Source organism: Girardinichthys multiradiatus, chromosome 2 (assembly GCF_021462225.1).
Source record: "Girardinichthys multiradiatus isolate DD_20200921_A chromosome 2, DD_fGirMul_XY1, whole genome shotgun sequence".
Taxonomy (NCBI): domain Eukaryota; kingdom Metazoa; phylum Chordata; class Actinopteri; order Cyprinodontiformes; family Goodeidae; genus Girardinichthys; species Girardinichthys multiradiatus.
Window position 1 is genome coordinate 25085705 of NC_061795.1, and position 18353 is coordinate 25104057.

Consider the following 18353-nt stretch of genomic DNA (forward strand, 5'->3'; position numbering starts at 1 on the left):
AGATTCTCACGGTAAGTTAACTTTGAGTAAAAATACCACAGTTTCACTCAGTTAAGACAAAAATGTAAAACAAAGTTGTTTGCATGATCTAAGTGAGTTTTATTTAAAACAGCCTGCAAACCAGTTCATAGCTTGATATCTACAACTGGAAATATTTCCAAAATGGCAAACTAGTCTGTTCTGTTGGTATCCTATGCGAAAAACATAATGTTAATTCTTTATCCAGCTGACTGGCAGTGTTCAGCAATGGGTGGGCTTGACTTGTAAATATAATACAGTTTAAATGCTTCTCTAAATCTCTGCTAGTCAGTCAGTCATTTTCTACCACTTCTTCCATAGTGGGCACGGGTGAGCTGGTGCCTATCTCCAGCAGTCTATGGGCAGGAGGTGGGGTACCGGGCCATCAGAGGGCAACACAGACACACACAGGACAAACAACTACGTACACATTCATTCATGCTTAAGAGCAACTTTGTTTTTGGACTGTGGGAGGAAGCCGGAGTACCCGGTGAGAACATGCAAACCTATGCAGAAAGACCCCTGGCCAGAAGTCGAACCCCCGACCGTCCTGCTGCAGGGCAACAGTCCTACCAACTACGCCCCCGTGCAGACCGTCTCCACTGGTCCTTCGGTCAAAAACATATTGACAATGCTCGTGTTTTTCTTTTTCAAACATACAGGATAAAGGTTTTATAAATATTAATTTATGTTTTACTAATACTGTGTTCCGTATAGGATAATTGAGTTCAGGTTTGATCAGTCTTTCAGAAAGTGTTTAGATTTTTAAAGTCATCCAAGGTAGTCCAGAATCTTTAGAACCTGTTCTCTTTAGTTTAGCTCTTTAGTCTAGCGTAGATTGGATGCTCCAAAGCCAAAGATAACTTCAACATCATTAGCTGCTATCGGCTAGCAAGGAGCAGTATGAATACAGTGTTTAGAAACCATTTGTGTCTTGTCTGTTTATCTGTGACGTTTATTTTTTTTTTTACAGTGGATGCTCAAAACGAAGTCACATACACCATTTAAAAGTGTTGAGTGTTTTATCAGTGCCATTCTTTATTTATCCACATCAGCACATCATGGCAACTCATTTCTTTTTTATTTCAAGATTTCTGTTTTTCTTCCTTTTGCACTGGATGCGCAAATGCTGCCACCTAAACGTTTCAAAAGTGGTAAGGAAACCTTCGAAAGGAAATATCAGGAACTACGTCTTTACTTACAACAAAAAATAGGCAGGGTAAAATAGCATTTTCGGTTAGCATTTACAGTAGAGTCAGCAGGAAGGTGCATAAACATGGCAACCTATGCACCATTAGTTGTTAATGCTTAGCCAGCATGTTTAAGGTTGTACTCACAAATGGGTTATAGCCACCTTTACTAGCAGCTGTCTTAGCCATGTCCATCAACACAGCATATGAACTCAAAAATTGCTTCTTTACTTTCCCCAAAAATATATGTTTCAAACATAATTACAGTGTGTAAAGCTTAAAACGTTCACCATCATAACCGGGAATCATAATAATGGCTTCTAATACAGCAACAAGAAGTTTCTTCACAACACAGGCTTCCAGTCTAGCGAGATATCATGCCACAAATTCTTGTTACAGTCCTACTACAAACCTATTGCTTTCTGTAACTTTTATAAAACTTTTTTTTTAACCTCTTGAAGTCTTTGCAACTAAAAATGCTCTTAAATATCTTTTTGTGTATTGTTCTAATCAACATACACTGTAAAGATGATTTAAAAAGCATATGTTACAGTAACAGAGGGCCACAACAACTCTATGGAGGATCCTCAATGATCCACAAATGACCAGGCCAGACATTTGACACAATACAGTATAACAATGCTGAGAAAGGGAAAATGAAAAATGGCCTTATCACTTTTATCAATGGCTCTCTTTTCTCTGTGTGCACGTTACGTAAGGGGAAACGGAAGCTAGCCTCCCAGGACTGGATCGGATACTTGAGACAAGGACTGTGGGTACAAGCCCTGCACTGCCACAGAGTGAACACAGCTCAAGACCTTTCAGGATGTATCGTTAGAACCCTCCGCCCACATTTTAAAACAGATGCTGCAAATTGGACATGACAAAGGGGTGAGGAGAGCCCCTTTATGTCCCCTGAGATTCTGGCCTTCTCTTTAACATTCCTCACTCTTGTTGCGCTGTCAAAGGGACAATTCACTGCTTCTCAGTGCTACAAAACCCAGGCAGCTTTTTAAAACAGGATGTTTGTCTGAGGCCTCCTTCCCCTCAAATAAACAATCCGCAAAACCTGATTTCGGGAGGCCGAGTGGAAGCACTCGAGTCACATTATTTCCACATCCCGTATCCTGCAGCATTCGGACTCCTGAGGGAGTGTGGGCGGCCAGGCGCTGGGAAGGCTCAGGTCTGCGGTAGAAACCTGAGGCCATGTGCCTCAGGGGGGGGTTGTGCTATATCATTCAGGGTTCTGTACTGCGAGGAAGGGGCACAGGCCTTCAGAAAGGAGATTTTTGAGACTCATTCTATTATAAACCAATATATATAGTCAGACATTAGCAGTTTTCACACTCAGATCATCAAGGATGGACTGGCTTTAATCTGCATTAATCAAAAGAAGCATTGCAAGGCTTGACTGGACTGCCTAATTATTCACTATATTTCCACCGGTCTCTGACACAGAGACAGGCAATGGTTTGGTGGGGAGTGATAGTCTCTTCCTGACACAGACAGGCAAGTGTGATTAGTATTGATGGCATAGCCTAATTTGTTTAGCTCCAGTGTGAAAATATATGCATGTTGATTCATATGAAGACACAGAGGACGACAAATTGTCTTGCAGATTTATTAACAAAAGGATTACATAAGCTCTGTGTGATGCACGCTGCAAATTCTCAATGCAATTTTCTATGTGGCATTTTCTAACTAATCAGAGGTCCTTCCGATCAATCCCACAACTGCCTTGTTCTGCATGGAAAAATCTGTCAATACCTGAGTGGACTTGACAGAGGCACTTTCTGCAGAAAGGATGCTCAGTGAGGCAGTGACACCTTTTCAACCAGAGTAAGGATGACATATGATTCCAGTGGTAGATTCTGCTCTACCTACTTATGCTCTTGCAATCAGGTAATCCCAGCCCTTTATTACCCACGTCGAGAAACTTTAAATCTTTCCAAATCTTTCCACTTCTCTGCTATAACATCCGGTAGATCAAAAAAGAGAAGACACAAGGTAAATTAGGATGATCTCTGGTGACTTTATACAACAAGTTAATGGAGTCCATTTCTTCACACCTTTGATAGAACCTACAAATGTCCCTAGGCTGAACAAGAACACAGCTGCAATACTTGATCATTGTAGACAAACAGCGCATACCACATACTGTGCAAAAGTCCAGAGTCATTTCTTTATTTTCTCCAGGCTTTCTGAAGGTCTTTTAATGTTTATCTTTGAATTTTGCCCGCTTTTTCCCTTATTTTCAGTCCAGTCATTTTTTTGCAACCAATGTATTTATGAGGAATGTTGCTATTTATTAACCCAATTAACTCTGGCCTATCCAGGCGTAAAAAAGCTCCAAAACTCATCGAATCTCTAGTAGAAACAAATTATTCCACTTTCATTAAAAACACCAACAGTACTACAATTTGACAGATGTAAAAAGGGGTTTTAGCTTTAAAGAAGGGATTCTTAAAGAGGTGTCAGTGGCAAACATGGCATGCAATAGAAGATCAACTGAAGGATGATGCATCTTTCAGGTAATAAACAGGTAGTAAAAAAAATCCAAAGGCCTTTTTCACAATTTAAAAAAGCATGAATTTCAATTACTTTTCTTTTGATATACATAGTTTTTTTAATGCCTGACATGTCTTCCTTCTTGTTCAATGGTTCACTTCCATTATGTTTTGCACACAGTGCATTATATCCTGGGGTCAGGTAAACCGTTTGCACACTACTTTAAATGGTGGTAATCAGGTAGCCATTGTGTCACTTACTCTGAAAACCTTGCATCATGCAATGCCTTACAAACACCTTTTAGTCCTTCTGATTATTCCCACATTTTGTGACATTGCAACCATAAACCTCTTTTATCGGGATTGTATGTGACCGACCAACAAAAAATTGTTCATCGTGGTTTTTTCTTTTTACAAATTTGAGTTTTGAAAAATGTTGTGTGGATCTCAATTTAGCCCCTTTACTTTGAAACACCTAAATTAAATACATTGCAACTAATTGCCTTCAGAAATCAGATAATGAGTAAATACGCAGTATTGCTAAAAGTATTGGTCTGTCTACATGTACATAAACTTTGATGACAACTATTCTTAATCTATAAAGTCCAATTTGGTGATGGACCCACCATTGCCAGAAACGGCAACTTCAACTATTCTGTAAACATTATCCCTAAGGTTTAGGAGTGTGTTCTTAGTTAGATGAGAAAACCAGATATGCAGTTTCTGCTCAAATTCATCCCAAAGGTGTTCAAGAAGGTTGAGGTCAGGACTCTGAGCAGGCCAGTCAAGGTTCTCCACACCAAACGTTATACACCCAGAGCCATGGAAGTGATTGTAACACCAGAATTCATTGATTTGTTAGTCTGACCCAACACTTTTGGCAATACAGTGTATATTTCAGCAAGAGAACAAAAGAGGAAACCAACAACATTCAGACCAACATGTCAGGGATAAAGTTGTGGCCAGGTGGGGCTATCATGCAAAGCAATTTTAAATCCATCATTCAATAACGTAAAGACTAAGACAGAGATCCACAAGTTATGTGGGAGCTTATGTTGAAAGGACTACAATGTACTCCACTAATCTGGGTTTTATGAGAGAGTGTCAAGAAGAAAGTTAGGCTTGAAAGCAAGCGCTAAAATTCCCATTTGCAGTTTGCCACAAGCCACGTAGGCACAAACGTTCAACAATTTGGCCTGCATTTTAAATACTATAATTACAGGAGGGGGGGGGGGGGGGGGGGGGGGGGGTTGTGGGTTAAAGGCAGCAGACAACTTCAGGTTCACTTTCCAGCAGAATAATGACCCTAAACATACAGCCAGAACTTCAATGGCTCAGATCAAAGCATAGTCATGTTAGAATCACCCAAAGTCCAGACCTAAAAACAAATTAAGAATCTGTGGCAAGACTTAAAAATTGATGTTCAAAAATACTATCCCTCCAATCTAATTTAGTGCCCTGTAACCGGCAACCCACCGGTTACAGGAAGCACACCTACCACCATCGCCACTGTTGCCTGTTTTATTGATTTAAAAAAATTATTAAAGCTATCTGTCATTTTCCTTCAAATTCACATTTACTTTGTGCTAATCTACCACATAAAATCCCAGTAAAATTGATTTAAGTTGGTGATTTAAGGTGTGCATGCAACATGGTGTAATGCAGAAACGTTCATGGTGTATCAGCACTTTTACAAGTCACTGTAACGGTGCAGAAACATCTTACCGAGGCATCCTATTTTCACCACAACAGCTGGTGAGCAGTAGTGACAAACCTGAAGAGCCGCCTACGTCAGAGACAATGCAACGGGGCAAAATGTCAATGTGTATATAAGCCTCCCTTCGGACAGTCATTCAGGAAGCAATGAGACATGCTTCAAAGGGCATCATTTTGATGCAGACAAAACGAAGACCCAGCTTTGTGCAGGCAGAGTAGGAGGGCAGGACTAGGAAAACCACATTCCCTCACACACTGGGGTTTATTATAGCCAGGGTACGGAGCTGACAACATGATATGCTAATCAGGCAGCCTGATGGTGCTAATATTATAATACAAACATCTATGAGAACTGGAAATAGTCAAAATGTCTACAGAACATGGAAGTAGGAATATTACAAAAAAACAATAATGCTGTAACAAACTCATGGGGAACCATGGGACGAATACAGTAACTATGCCAGTATATCCATTGGCTTTAATGTCTCAGCACACTCTGTAATAATTTAATGGCCTTTCACATTTTACAAAGCAGCCTATTGAGAGAATTGCTATTCAACTTCAACTGAATATACTCTTTAGAGTGGTAGAGCAAACTTATCTAGAACACCAACCAGTTCCGATCTGCTTCTTTGCCTTTGTGTGATACAGAAGAATGCCTGCTGGGTATTTTTGTAGCCCTGGGATACCAACAGACATTGATTATTTGAATACACCCCACCTTGCTAATGCCCAGAAGAGTTGGTTTTTAAGAGGTTTACATGTTTCTGCATGACTGGTGGAGTGTGGATACCAAACAACTCTGGTTACACATAGACGCATGCTGTAGTTAGCTTTGATTCATGGAGTCATCTTTGGGCAGCAGCATGTTCATCACAGAGTACTGTAAAAATATGCTGAAGATGATGTCTGGCCTTTTTGTCTACATACAAAACTGAATATATGCTGGAAAACTAACTGTGCACATCAACCTGAACACTCCATGCCCACAATGAAGCATGGTGGTGGCAGCATCATACTGTGGAGTGTTTCCTCAACAGGGAGAGGTATGGGCCAGTCAAAGTCCAGACCTAAATCTTATTGATAATCTGTGCCAAGACTGATGTTATGCTGTTTTAAAAAAAACTGAAATCCATGAATTTTTCTTTCACTTCCCAGTTGTGATCTACCTTGTACTGGTTTATCATATATACATGTCAATCCCAAAAGGTATGTAGTTTGACAAATTTGAAGAGATTTAAGGATTATTAATACTTAAATGAAAGAATATCATATGCAACATTAAAGTGGTCATACCCTTTCGCAATTCCATGAAGCTGAGAGTGTCAATGCCTGTGCAAACAGCAATATAGTTGGAAGAAACCAAAGCCCTACATGTCTTGATCCTCCCTCACCAGAGCCTCTGAGGAATTGTGGTGCGCGCTCTGACAAGCCCCTCATTTGTTGACTCAGGGAGTGTCGCCGGGCCATGCTGAGGTGGTGACAGCCTGTGCGTGCAGCAGAGGAGGGGGGGCGTTTTGCTGACTAAATACATCTCTGCAAGGTAGCCATGTCAATGTCTTAGTGTCCAGGCACTTGAGCTGTGGCAGACCCTTTAACAGGAAACACTGGTCCTTGCTGGCTCCGAAACAAGGACTCTTACTGCCTGTTTGCATGATACTGTGCATGCTGGATATGACCCTTTTATGAATGAGTGAATGAAAGGCATGCTTGCTGTACACCAGGAGAAGGGAGTGTTTCATTTTAAATCAGTAGGGCCGGAGCGTTTCCACTCCTCTCTTTTGGTGTGGTCACATTTACAGAAGCACCTCCATTTCAAACCCCCTCCCCTCTGCCCACTCTCAGCCAGGTTATACAGTGCAATGCCTGGAAGTGAGTCTGCCTACATTCATATGGAAAACTATGTGTGTGTGTCTGTTTCAGAGCAATTTTGGATCTAGTTACCGTTTGATCCCACTCAAATATTTCTGTAAGAAAAACAGAAGAAGGAAGGCCAGCACTGAAGCCAGAGCACACGCCCCTTTGAACCTCTCCACAGTTTACAATGAAACCTTTCTCTTTAAAGCTCCAACTGTTCTAAATGGTCCCTAATGTGATAAAGCACAACTTAAACATTTAACTACTGCAATGCACATAAAGAATCGAAATGCTAAATTAAACTTCAGCAAACTTAAGAACTTTAATAGGCATTATCTCATTCTGCTGCATTTATGTTAACAATTTTCAAGCAATAAGGAAGACCAAAACCTAATGTTCAAACTCTGTGACCATACTGTTACTCACACATTGACTTACTACTAAGGTAAAGCTCTGATTTAAAGGAAAATTGTAGTTCAAGGGAAAAAACAAAGAATAAGTCTCATACCTACACTGACAACCAACAAGGCTGTTTTGCAAACAACATAACTGCTAGTGGGCACATTTTACAAGCCTCACTATTTTTAACAGACCTTTACACATGCTTATCCACAGTCAAGAAGACACAGAGAGAACCTACATTTACTTCAATGTCCTCTGTGTAACTATAAAAGACTGTAGGTAACTATTTAAAACCATACAGTGCATTTAAAATACATTGACTTACAAAGGGACTCATTTAACTTGTTCACATTTTGCTATGTTGCAACCGCAAGCTTCAATGTATCTTATTGGAACTGGGATGTGATCAACCAATAAAAATAATAATTTTGAGTATAATTGCAAAGGGGAAAAATATAAATATTTATATATATATAAGTTTTGTGTTCAAGTGCATGCAGTGGCCTTTACTCTGATACCTCTAAATAAAATCCAGAGCCACCAACTACCTTTAAAATTAATCTATTTACTAATTAGAGTCCACCTGTGTGTACTTAAATCTTAGTCTATAATCTCAGAGATTTGTTAGAGAACAATAGTGAACAAACAAAGAAAACCAAGGAACACAGGCAACAGGTAAGGAGTAATGTTGTAAGTGTTGTTAGTTTAAAGCAGAGCTCAGTTTTAAAACAATATTTCATCCTTTAAACACCTCTAGAAGCACTGTTATATCGATAAGCTGAAAATACAGAGTATGGCACAACTGTAAACCTACAAGCCCATGTCATCCCCTCTAAACTAACAGGCCAAGCAAGGAGGACTTTCAATTATAGAAGCACTCAAAAGGGTCATGGTAACTTTGAAGGAGCTGCATAAATTTAAAGCTTAGGTGGCAGAATATCTTGATTTTGCACACTACAAATCTGGCCTTTCTGGAAGAGCAGCTGGAAGAAACCCATTGTTGAAAGAAATACATTAAAAATCCAATTTTTAGTTTACAACAATTCATTTAGGGAACCCAGTTAAATGTGGAAGGTAGGTGCTGCTCTGGTCAGATGAGACCTAAAGGTAACGCTGAAAAACAAACACTGCATATCATCCTGAACACAAAATGCCATGGTGAAACATGGTAGTGGAAGCATCATGCGGTGGGTATGCTTATCTTCAGCATGTACAGAAACTCATGTTAAAGTTGATGGCAAGATGGATGAGGCTAAATACAGTTCTGTTCAGAGGGAAAACTGTCTGGAGGCTGCAAAAGACTCGAGACTAGGGTAGATTACCTTCCAGCAGGTAAACAACTCTAAACATACCACTAGGACATCAACATAGGACATCATACCGCTAGGTTACATCAACGCATATTCAGTCGTTAGAATGGCCCAGTCAAAGTCCAGGCCTAAAACTTATTGGGGAGCCTTGATAAGACTTGAAAATGTATGTTCATAGATGTTTAAACTATTTAGCAAAGAAGACTGGGAAAATATTTCTATATCTAAATGTGCTTGCATCGGTTATGGCAGTGAAATAATCATTGAATCAGGGAGCTGAATACAGTTGCTCGGAACACTTCTGAATTTGTAGAAAACTTTTAAAATCTTTCTCCTTCCCTTTGATCATTATTACATAAAATCACAATAAAGTACATTGAGGTTAGTGGTTTTAGGTTCAAGGCATTGTAAATGTCCTCTCTCCATTGTTTAAAGTTCTCAAATGATGTTGTTTGAAAAACTACTTCTTTGTTGATAACCTCCATAAAATCATTAACCTCGACTATTAGGTCAAAACATTTCTTGGGAGTCCCTATTTGGAGGCCGATGAAAGTTGTGAGAACACACCCACCTGAAAACTCCCCCGGTGTGATGTTTGGCGAGCTGGCTGCCTCGCTTTCAGTGTACGACAATGTGGAGTCTGAGAGATCTGCAGGGTATAAACCAGAAATGAACTCCCTGTGTACTGAGGTAACAGTTTTTCCATATTCAGTAAAAATGATTTCAACCTGTGGAAATTTCATACCAAAACAGTAGGGTTTTTTTTGTCCAAAAGCACCACATTAGACTTCATCACATAGTCAACAACTTTGCATAGTCATTGACAGGCATTTAGTGTTGATATTCTCTCAAATCCCCAAATCCTGACTGCCACTTAAACTGAACTGAGGTTTTTAGCTCTTGTATGCATTCAGGTTCCATATTTCCACCAAAGAATATGTTGACTTGCAAACAAAATGCTTAAAACCCTTTAACCTGAGAGACATTGCTTTTATCAGAATATATTTGTCTGAGTTTTTCTGTGCTGGTTTTTTGAAGTCTAACAAGATAAGCATGAATTGGACATTAAATAAAATAAAGAAATTCATTGTAGTCTCATAAGCACCTGACAACTTTTATCTTATTTCTGCTCCTGATCCTTATCATGGCCTTCCATTTTGCTATAACAATCCCATCAAAGGCTCTAATTGTGATGTGCGTCCAGGACTGATATTTTCTCTTAAAGATGTAACAGGCCAGAATCCTGCTTTTGATTAATTTGAAAATATTACTGGAATCATTATGTTAATGGGAAGTACACTGTGTCTTTATCGCATCTTTTTTTATGATGGCTGTTATATTTGTCAGTCCCTGCAAAAAACACCACAGTGTCCTCGGGGTAGGTTGTTTTTGTTTTTTGGCATGTGCTCTGTACATGGTTTTTGGTGTTATTCCATTTTACAACAAATGTGCTGCTGGATCATTGGTCTAAACAGTTTCAGTGACAAACAAGCCAAATTTCAAAGTATATAAAGAACCAGGATTGTGCTTCTGCTCCACTAGTTACAAATCTGAAATATTTGAAGTGGTAAAACCTGAATCTGGTAATTACTATGTTTATCAGGGACTGTTTGAAACACTGTTTAAGATGTATGAAACTTTCTATTTGTAAAAATAAAAAAGGAGGATTTTCAGTATTTTTAGTATTATAAACACCTTAGAACTAAAACAAACAAAAGATGCAGTAAATGAACTATTGACACTGCTTGTTAACAACACAGTTTACAAACCACAAACCTTTACTCTGTTTATGAAAATCGAATTTTTAGTTTTCCCTAATATAAATAAAACCCTAATTTTGTCTTGCCCGTGTGATCCCAATAATGTATATTGACTTATTTCATGAGCTGGATATGCTGAATATTTACAAAAAAGCGAAACCCTCCTTATTTCCTCTTTATGTCCACCTCTATCAGTCTAATTAAACTTTTTATGAACAACAAAGAATTTCAAGAGTGATTATTGAGTTCCCTAAAGACTAAATGTACATTACAACAATTTATTTGCTCTTGATTTCCATTGGTTAACAAACAGAACGATGAAGAATCTAAAATATATAATGAATGACAGTTGTGTTGTGTGAGTATTATGAACTCACTTTTTTTAAAAGTCAGTTTAATTTACATTAACCAAAACAATTAAACCAGTCCAGAATGTGCAATGTGCAAACATATGCTGAGCAGGACAGTGAATTATGACCAACACTATATAATCTGTATTGGATCTGCATAAATATATGAGTAAATATTAAAGCAGGAAAAACAAGCAATTCAATTTATAGGTTCCACAAATCTTTTTGTAATAAATTTTTTATAAGTTTTTAATAAATGATTTTTTACTTCACAGGTCTTAAATGACAGGAACTAATGTTATGAGAAAAATCTAAACAAGACTGAATACCTCAGGTCTTACAGAAAGTACTGAAAAGTTCAGTGGCTAAAAAGTTCATCCGACTATTTGTTTCTTACCCAGTGGCTTGTGTTCTTCATTAGGAGAAAGCCTCGAATATGGGGGTGGAGGTGACTCTGCAACACAAAATAGTGACATCAATAAGCTAATAAGAAGTATCTGCTTCAGATAAGCGTTTCATCAAACATAGTTTTAAGAAATAAACTATGTTAGGTAAGACAAAACTTTTCTGAGAATAAACAAACCATGTAGTATAACATTGTTTAAGGAAGATGAAATCTTTGATGAAAATAACCAAATACTATTAAATTAGTTCTGTTTCTCTTCCACAAGAGCAAAAAAAGGCCACAAATGCACAACTGAATCCAAGCCACAACAAGGGCTTCTAAGCCAGTGTTTCAAATTCAGAGCAGCAGACTACAACGGCACAATATAAAAATAAATCTTTTATTTCACAAGGTACTTAAAATACAAATAAACTCAACAGAAAACTTTAGTTGCCGTTGTTTAATAGTGTATTATTTAATTGATGCAGACCACTGTTTGGCCATAACCTACGTTAGCAGTTTATTAAACATGGGCATATCTCTGCTTTTTAATGCCACTCCGCCCATAGAGCCTGCTTGTATGTAATAAAAGCAAAAAAAAATTTTTTTTAAATGAAGAGACCGGCTTGCACAAGAGGCAGAGCACAAAGGAAGAAAACTTTGTGAGCATGCTGTGACCTCGCCTACAGGGAAAATGGGAAGGAGGAAAGCATAATAGCAGTGGGTCCTTTAAGAGTGGCGGCAGTAATTGCCAGGATCTGAACTCAGTCACTCAGATACACAGCTAGTCAGTCTGGCGCCAACAGTATGCAAACTGTATATTATCACCACTCCTTCACCTAAATAGCATGAGGGGACCTCCTCAGGACAAAAGGGGCTTTTAAAGTGCAACTTGAAACTGATCTCATTCCAAAAGTATAATGCCTGGGGAATTAAAAGAGAAAAACCTTCTGCCCACTTGAAGTTAAATAAGCTCCCCGTCTGACATTACATTTCTTTTAATACCTACAGCTTACATAAAAGTCTTAAGAACTAGTTTGTTCTGGCATAATGTAAATGCAGAATTAACTGCAGTTCAAACTATTTTAGGCATGTTTCACAAATGATGAAACTATTATTAAATCAAAAATGTATCCTCTAATTGAATGGCATCTGGTACCACTCTCATTCTGTCTTCCCCCTTTTTACAAACAATGTCAAATGCAGTGAATAAAGCCTGGATTCAAAGCGTCTCCTCTTGAATAGCGTGAAAGAAATACCAGTTCTATTGGGCCATGCATGAGCGCATGTGAGCTATGTCTACTACGAGCTTTGGTCCCAATATGGGGTATGTGCCTCTGCTTCCAATTCATCTTCGATCTTTTACTGGGAAGGAAGCTCACACGGAATGGTTTGACATCTACATAACCAGATTAATCAAAAAATAACTTTTTATTTATAGTCTATCAGCAGATATTTAAGGTATGAACATCTTAATTCCAATAAATAGAATTTGTGAGGACAGGAGCAAAAAGGCTACATCAGTTTCTCAACATTGCCTTTATGCAAATTTTTATGCTGTTGGCCCTGTGACTTTGAAAGTGCTTGTCATAGCCAGCTGGCTCTAGTAAACATGGATGTTATGGAAAATCCAACCTATGTGCCAGTGAGGAGACAGAAATACTGACCCTCGCATCTCTACACACGATACCAGGCCTTGTCATTGGGTCACTGGGGTTGAGTGCCCCAGCGTTTAAGGTTTTCCAAATCACACACCCGCCCCTGCCAAAATTTAATCTGTTTAATATAGGTCAGAGAGGCTCTGCCATGGAGAGGTCACAACACACACACACAAACACCAACTGAAAGTGACCTGTCGGGCAGCAGGTCCAAATCTGCGGGTGGGGCTAAACAGCAAAACACATGCAATTCACTTTCAAAAATATAGCTCAAAACCATCAACACTAAAGCCTCAGACTTATTCAGGCTCACTAATATGCATGAGCTGGTTACAGGTATTAAGATATACCAAAGTTGAAAGGTCTTACAGTTTAAAGTCATTCTGATGAGATGCCAGGGAAAGTGCTTTAGCCAACTATATGGATCATAAAGTAATGCAGTGCTGCTCCTTCTACACCTGTTGCTGTCACTGTTGTCTGCCACTATAATCACTTTTATGAAGGTAATCCTGTTTAAAAGTACAGATGGCCAGCTACAATTAGCATTTCTGTTACTCAGCTGACTACAGGCTCTAAAAGAGCAGATAGTCGGACTAAATAACCGGTTCATTTCAGCTTATTATACTTGTGTTACTCTACAAAGATAAGTTTGGCAATAAGGTATAATATTCTGTGTGATAAGTACTTGAAAGCTACTATATAATCATTTGCTTTTTAACCCCTGCTGGTTGCAGTTGCTGCAAGTGTGAGTGCCATGTCCTCTAGGTAAAAATGTTGCTTTATTTTTACATTTTTTTTGTGACTCGCTGTAGAATTGCCCTTTGGGGCATGAATAAAGATCTGAATCTGAAATAGAACTTTGTCTTTGCATCAAAATCAAAATAATAATAATAAATACATCCTACAGATTACATTTTTATAAAGATAAAAAACATTTTGCTGATCTGTAGTTTTCTCTGAGCTTTGCCTTGAAGATTCCAACTGTGAGGACAAAAATGTGCTTCTCTGTGTAATTTGATAGAGATAGCAGTTTTAAATCCAACAGAAAATGAAGGAATTACAAGATTATATTTATGCATCAAAACACATGTCCCTAACCTTAATCAGATTTGTATTCAACTGTAAATTAAAAACTTATCCCATAACGGGGCTTTAAAGACAGCACAAAAGCAAATTTAACAAAATATCCTATAAAAGTTGTAGTTCTCTTGTATACAATTATTGTATCTAAGTCTTTAATAAATCAGACAGATACAATACATATTCTTCTATATTATTTATATTTCTTTCTATAAATAGAAATAAATTACATCTTTGGAGACAAACAAACTGTCTCAGATCAGTTTGATAACAACACAATTTCTTGTTAGAAGACAGAATAAAACTATTCATGTTACAGGATAGATAATGTTGGTAATTAAAAGCTATTTAATCCAACAAACCTTTTCCTGCTTTTTTTCTCTGTGCATGGAAGTGGGCCAAACCAACGGACTGACTGCAAAAGTTGATAGATCTGAGAGAATATCTAAAGGCAAGAAATTGACTAATCTCCTCACAGTTGTGTTGTTCAAGTTTTAATACGGTCTCAAGCAGAATTTGATTTGGGGGATCAATTCCTGTAAATGCCCACCATCGACCACTAACCACCACTATCAGCATTTTAACACCCAACTTGTGAAGTTGGGAAGACGGATCCAGGTTTAACTGATTATGCTTACGAGAAATCATAAAAACCAGGGAATTATTAGTTGAGATATATTTGCAAACAGGTATACTGCAGCAGAAAATATATAACTGGAAGCAATACAATTATGAATATGTTAACATGGACATGTAACTGCTACGCTATGAAGAATTATCTTTGTATTGCTAAATAAATGAGCAGTTCAGAAACTACCGGAGGACATTTATAAGAATGTTAAACCTATGGGTTTAATGATATACATTCAGCTCACAAGCCAACACACCATATGCCCCATATTGAGGTCATGAGAACAGGACGAGATTTTAACAGTGTTTTTCCAAAAACTAAGAATCACCCATTTTATTGAGTATTTGGTGTTTTGTATTATGAAACTTGTCAAGATTCATTAGGAAAACTGATGTAGCCCTTTGGTTTAGCATTTATAAGACACTTTGAAGCAAATGCCAATTTGGTGTCATCAACAGCTAATAGTTAGCCAGTTGCAGCATTCTTGCGGTGTTTATACACTATTCAAGTCCTATCAGTATCTCTGTCCCTGTTTCTGCTTTCTACCTAGATTATGTACAATTATAAAAGTAACGAAGGCTTCCTTGATGCAAATTCAAACGAGTGTTATCAACTAGACAGAAGTCCTTATTAGCCGACTCGATCAACACACAGGTAAAGTCAAGAACTTTTTCTACCTTAAATAACAGCCTATAACATGGATTGAGTGCACAGTATAATAGCTTAGACAGAGAAAGTCATGCTGAGACAGCAACTCGGTGGGGCGGAGCAGGACAGACTACAATTCCAATATCTAACAGAGGGAGCTCAGTTATAGTAATTTTGGTTTAATCAGGGTTCATAATTTGTCATATTTTATAAAAATGTATGGTTCTGATTCCAAAGCAGGAGACCAGAACCAAAACAAGTAGGAATAGAGTGTACATTTTTAGATAGGGTTTTATAAATAAAACAAGATTTAGTAAGAAGCTCTGTGACCCGGAACTACTGTCAGCATGAAACGCCCTGCAATACACCATTTCATACATGACAAAGTCAGGTACAAAGTGACTAAATCTTCAACGGTATGGAATGGGGAGGGGTGACTTGGTATTTCTGCCATATCTTATAAGAATCAATGGGCACAAAAAAGGATCAACACCATAGTTAGTCAGTCAGTCATTTTCTACCGCTTATTCCATAGTGGGTCGCGGGGAAGCTGGTGCCTATCTCCAGCAGTCTACGGGCGAGAGGCGGGGTACACCCTGGACAGGTCGCCATGCAGTTCATCGCAGGGCAACACACAAACAACCATGCGCACACTCATTCATACTATAGATATAGTATACAACTCAGTTAAATGTTGTGATATTTGAGCATTTTGTGATCTGTCCCCATAAGTCAAAAAAATAGTCAACTTCAATGAAAAAAACTCATGTGCAATGGTTTAAGTACATGGATATGAAATGGTTAGGGTACAGGTGTGAAACTGCAATGCTTGGGAATGAAATAGGGTTATGAACTGCCAAATGGGCGAATTGACCCAAAGCTAAATTTAGTGTTTGCTTAGTGAGAATATTTTTGAGGCCCCGCTTGTTTCGCTTTGCCTTGGGTCGGCTCTAGTTCACTTAGGTCTTACTTTGTGTTTCCTGAGCAGAGTTAATAAGAAGCAGTGAAAAGGAATAGCACCTTAAGACAAGCAGGTTGGAGCGGTAAGAGGTCCTTACCTGGCCCACAGAGCCGGCTGTAGTGATAGGGGTTGCAGCATACTGTTGGACTGTCCTGTGCCCCGAAGCTCTTGCACTCACAGAGCGGTTTGAGCTGGGCCGTGTGCTGTAAGTCAGCCCATCGGTACACTTTGCACACAAGCAGCTGCGGGGATGCCACATGTCCGCCCAGAATGAGCTCGGTCCTGGAAATCATAACACAGTCGCTGGGCATCCCTCCTCTGGACTCCACCGCCTCCAGCAAGGTATCCAGCGCCTTTTCCTTTAGCCGTTTCAGCAGGGAGTACGTGGCCGTCTTCAGCTCCTGTTCCAACACGGTGCGCGGCATCGCCTCCTGAGCCTCAGGAGAGCTGCTGTCGTCTCCAGGGCCGAGGCTCCTCAGCATGAAGTGGCACGACCCCGGATCCCTGGTGCCCTGAGCCGCCTCGGTGTGGTCCCGCTCTTTAAACAAGCAGCACGTCACCGTCCTGCACTCGCAGTCCTGCACTGAGCGAGGGCTCCCTTGCTCCGGGACGGACACCGCGCCCGCATCTTGGTCCGACGTGACCCCCAAGCCGCCGAGCTCTCCACCTTCTCCGCCGCCGCTCTCCACGGCGCGCACGCTCCCTATGTCCCCGAAAAATGACCCGCTGAGGGTCATCGGGCTGAACTCCGTTTTGGGAATTTTCTCTGGGTTGTTGCCAAAAAGATCGTCCCAACAGCCCTCACTATTTCTGCCATTTCCATCCTCCCCTTCTTTATCTGGGATCAAACGGCTTCTCCAGAGTCGCCGCACAAGACCTGAGCGTTTCGTCCTGAACATACGATAACTTGAATATTTAGAAGGGGAGGCTTTATTCTTGAACGGATATACTACTCCTGTCTTTGCAAAACATCAATGACACTGAAATGCCGTGCAGTCGCATGCACAGCCAACTGGAGAGCATTGGTGGCAAAACCGCAACATTAGACTGACGGCTATTTTGTTGCATCTAGAGTAAGAAAACCATGCAACAAATGCACTGCAGCATTCCGTTTAAAATGCATGCATTTAGCTGATTTTACAGTAAGTAACAAATAACTGTGGCGGTTCTCTGCGCAATGGAGTGTTTATGTGTTTGATAGGTACGAATAAAACATCATAACATGGTCTGTAACATAATCTAAGCCCGTACCCTTTAACCAGAGACGGTATAAAGTCACAGCCCGAAACACTTTTAACAGCTCGGATCGACTTTCTACACCGGCATGTAGAGTGTGAGGTATCCCCTGCGATTAAAATCCCAGGAAAATGCACCAAAAGTCCACAATCCTCGCCGTCTTCTTAAGATGCTCTTTCTCGCCGATTTCCAGCAAAACAATAATAATAATAATAATTTGAAAGAAAACATCCATGCGAGTTCAAACTAAACGCGAAGAGACTCGATCCGCCGCTGAACAGGTCTCCTGCGTCTCTGCTCAGATCTAAACCAAACTGCAGCTCGGATCCTTTTCTTTCTCTGTTTCTCGCTCTTTTTCTTTTTCCCCCCACCTCCCCCCGTCTTCCTCACTCAAACACACACACACACACACACACACACACACACGGGGCCCCCGAGGAGAGCGGTGGAGCCATTGGCTGACTACCATCATGTGCTAGTCTAGACACTTTGGCGGCTATGAGCTGCACTGATTGTTGCGCAAACAAGGTTTCAAGTTTCTTAACTCTTAAAGGCGAAACACTCACCTCTCATTTTTTAAGTTCGAGTTACTGAAACTCATTTACATTTCTGGTTTTATCTGTCATAAAATAAGGAGGAAAAAG

At 39.6% G+C, this 18353-nt stretch overlaps 1 protein-coding gene across 1 annotated transcript in view; it reads right to left on the reverse strand.

The window, feature by feature from the left end:
• The window catches only part of smad6b (SMAD family member 6b), a 31728-nt gene extending 13682 nt beyond the window's left edge, over positions 1–18046 (reverse strand). Inside the window, exons 1-3 of the mRNA XM_047385297.1 lie at positions 16571–18046; positions 11508–11564; positions 9572–9649 (exon numbers count right to left, since the gene is read on the reverse strand). Of these exons, the coding sequence (XP_047241253.1) occupies positions 9572–9649; positions 11508–11564; positions 16571–17372 (937 nt within the window). The 5' untranslated portion in view covers positions 17373–18046. The remainder of the gene's footprint in view (positions 1–9571; positions 9650–11507; positions 11565–16570) is intronic.
• Positions 18047–18353: the final 307 nt, after the last annotated feature.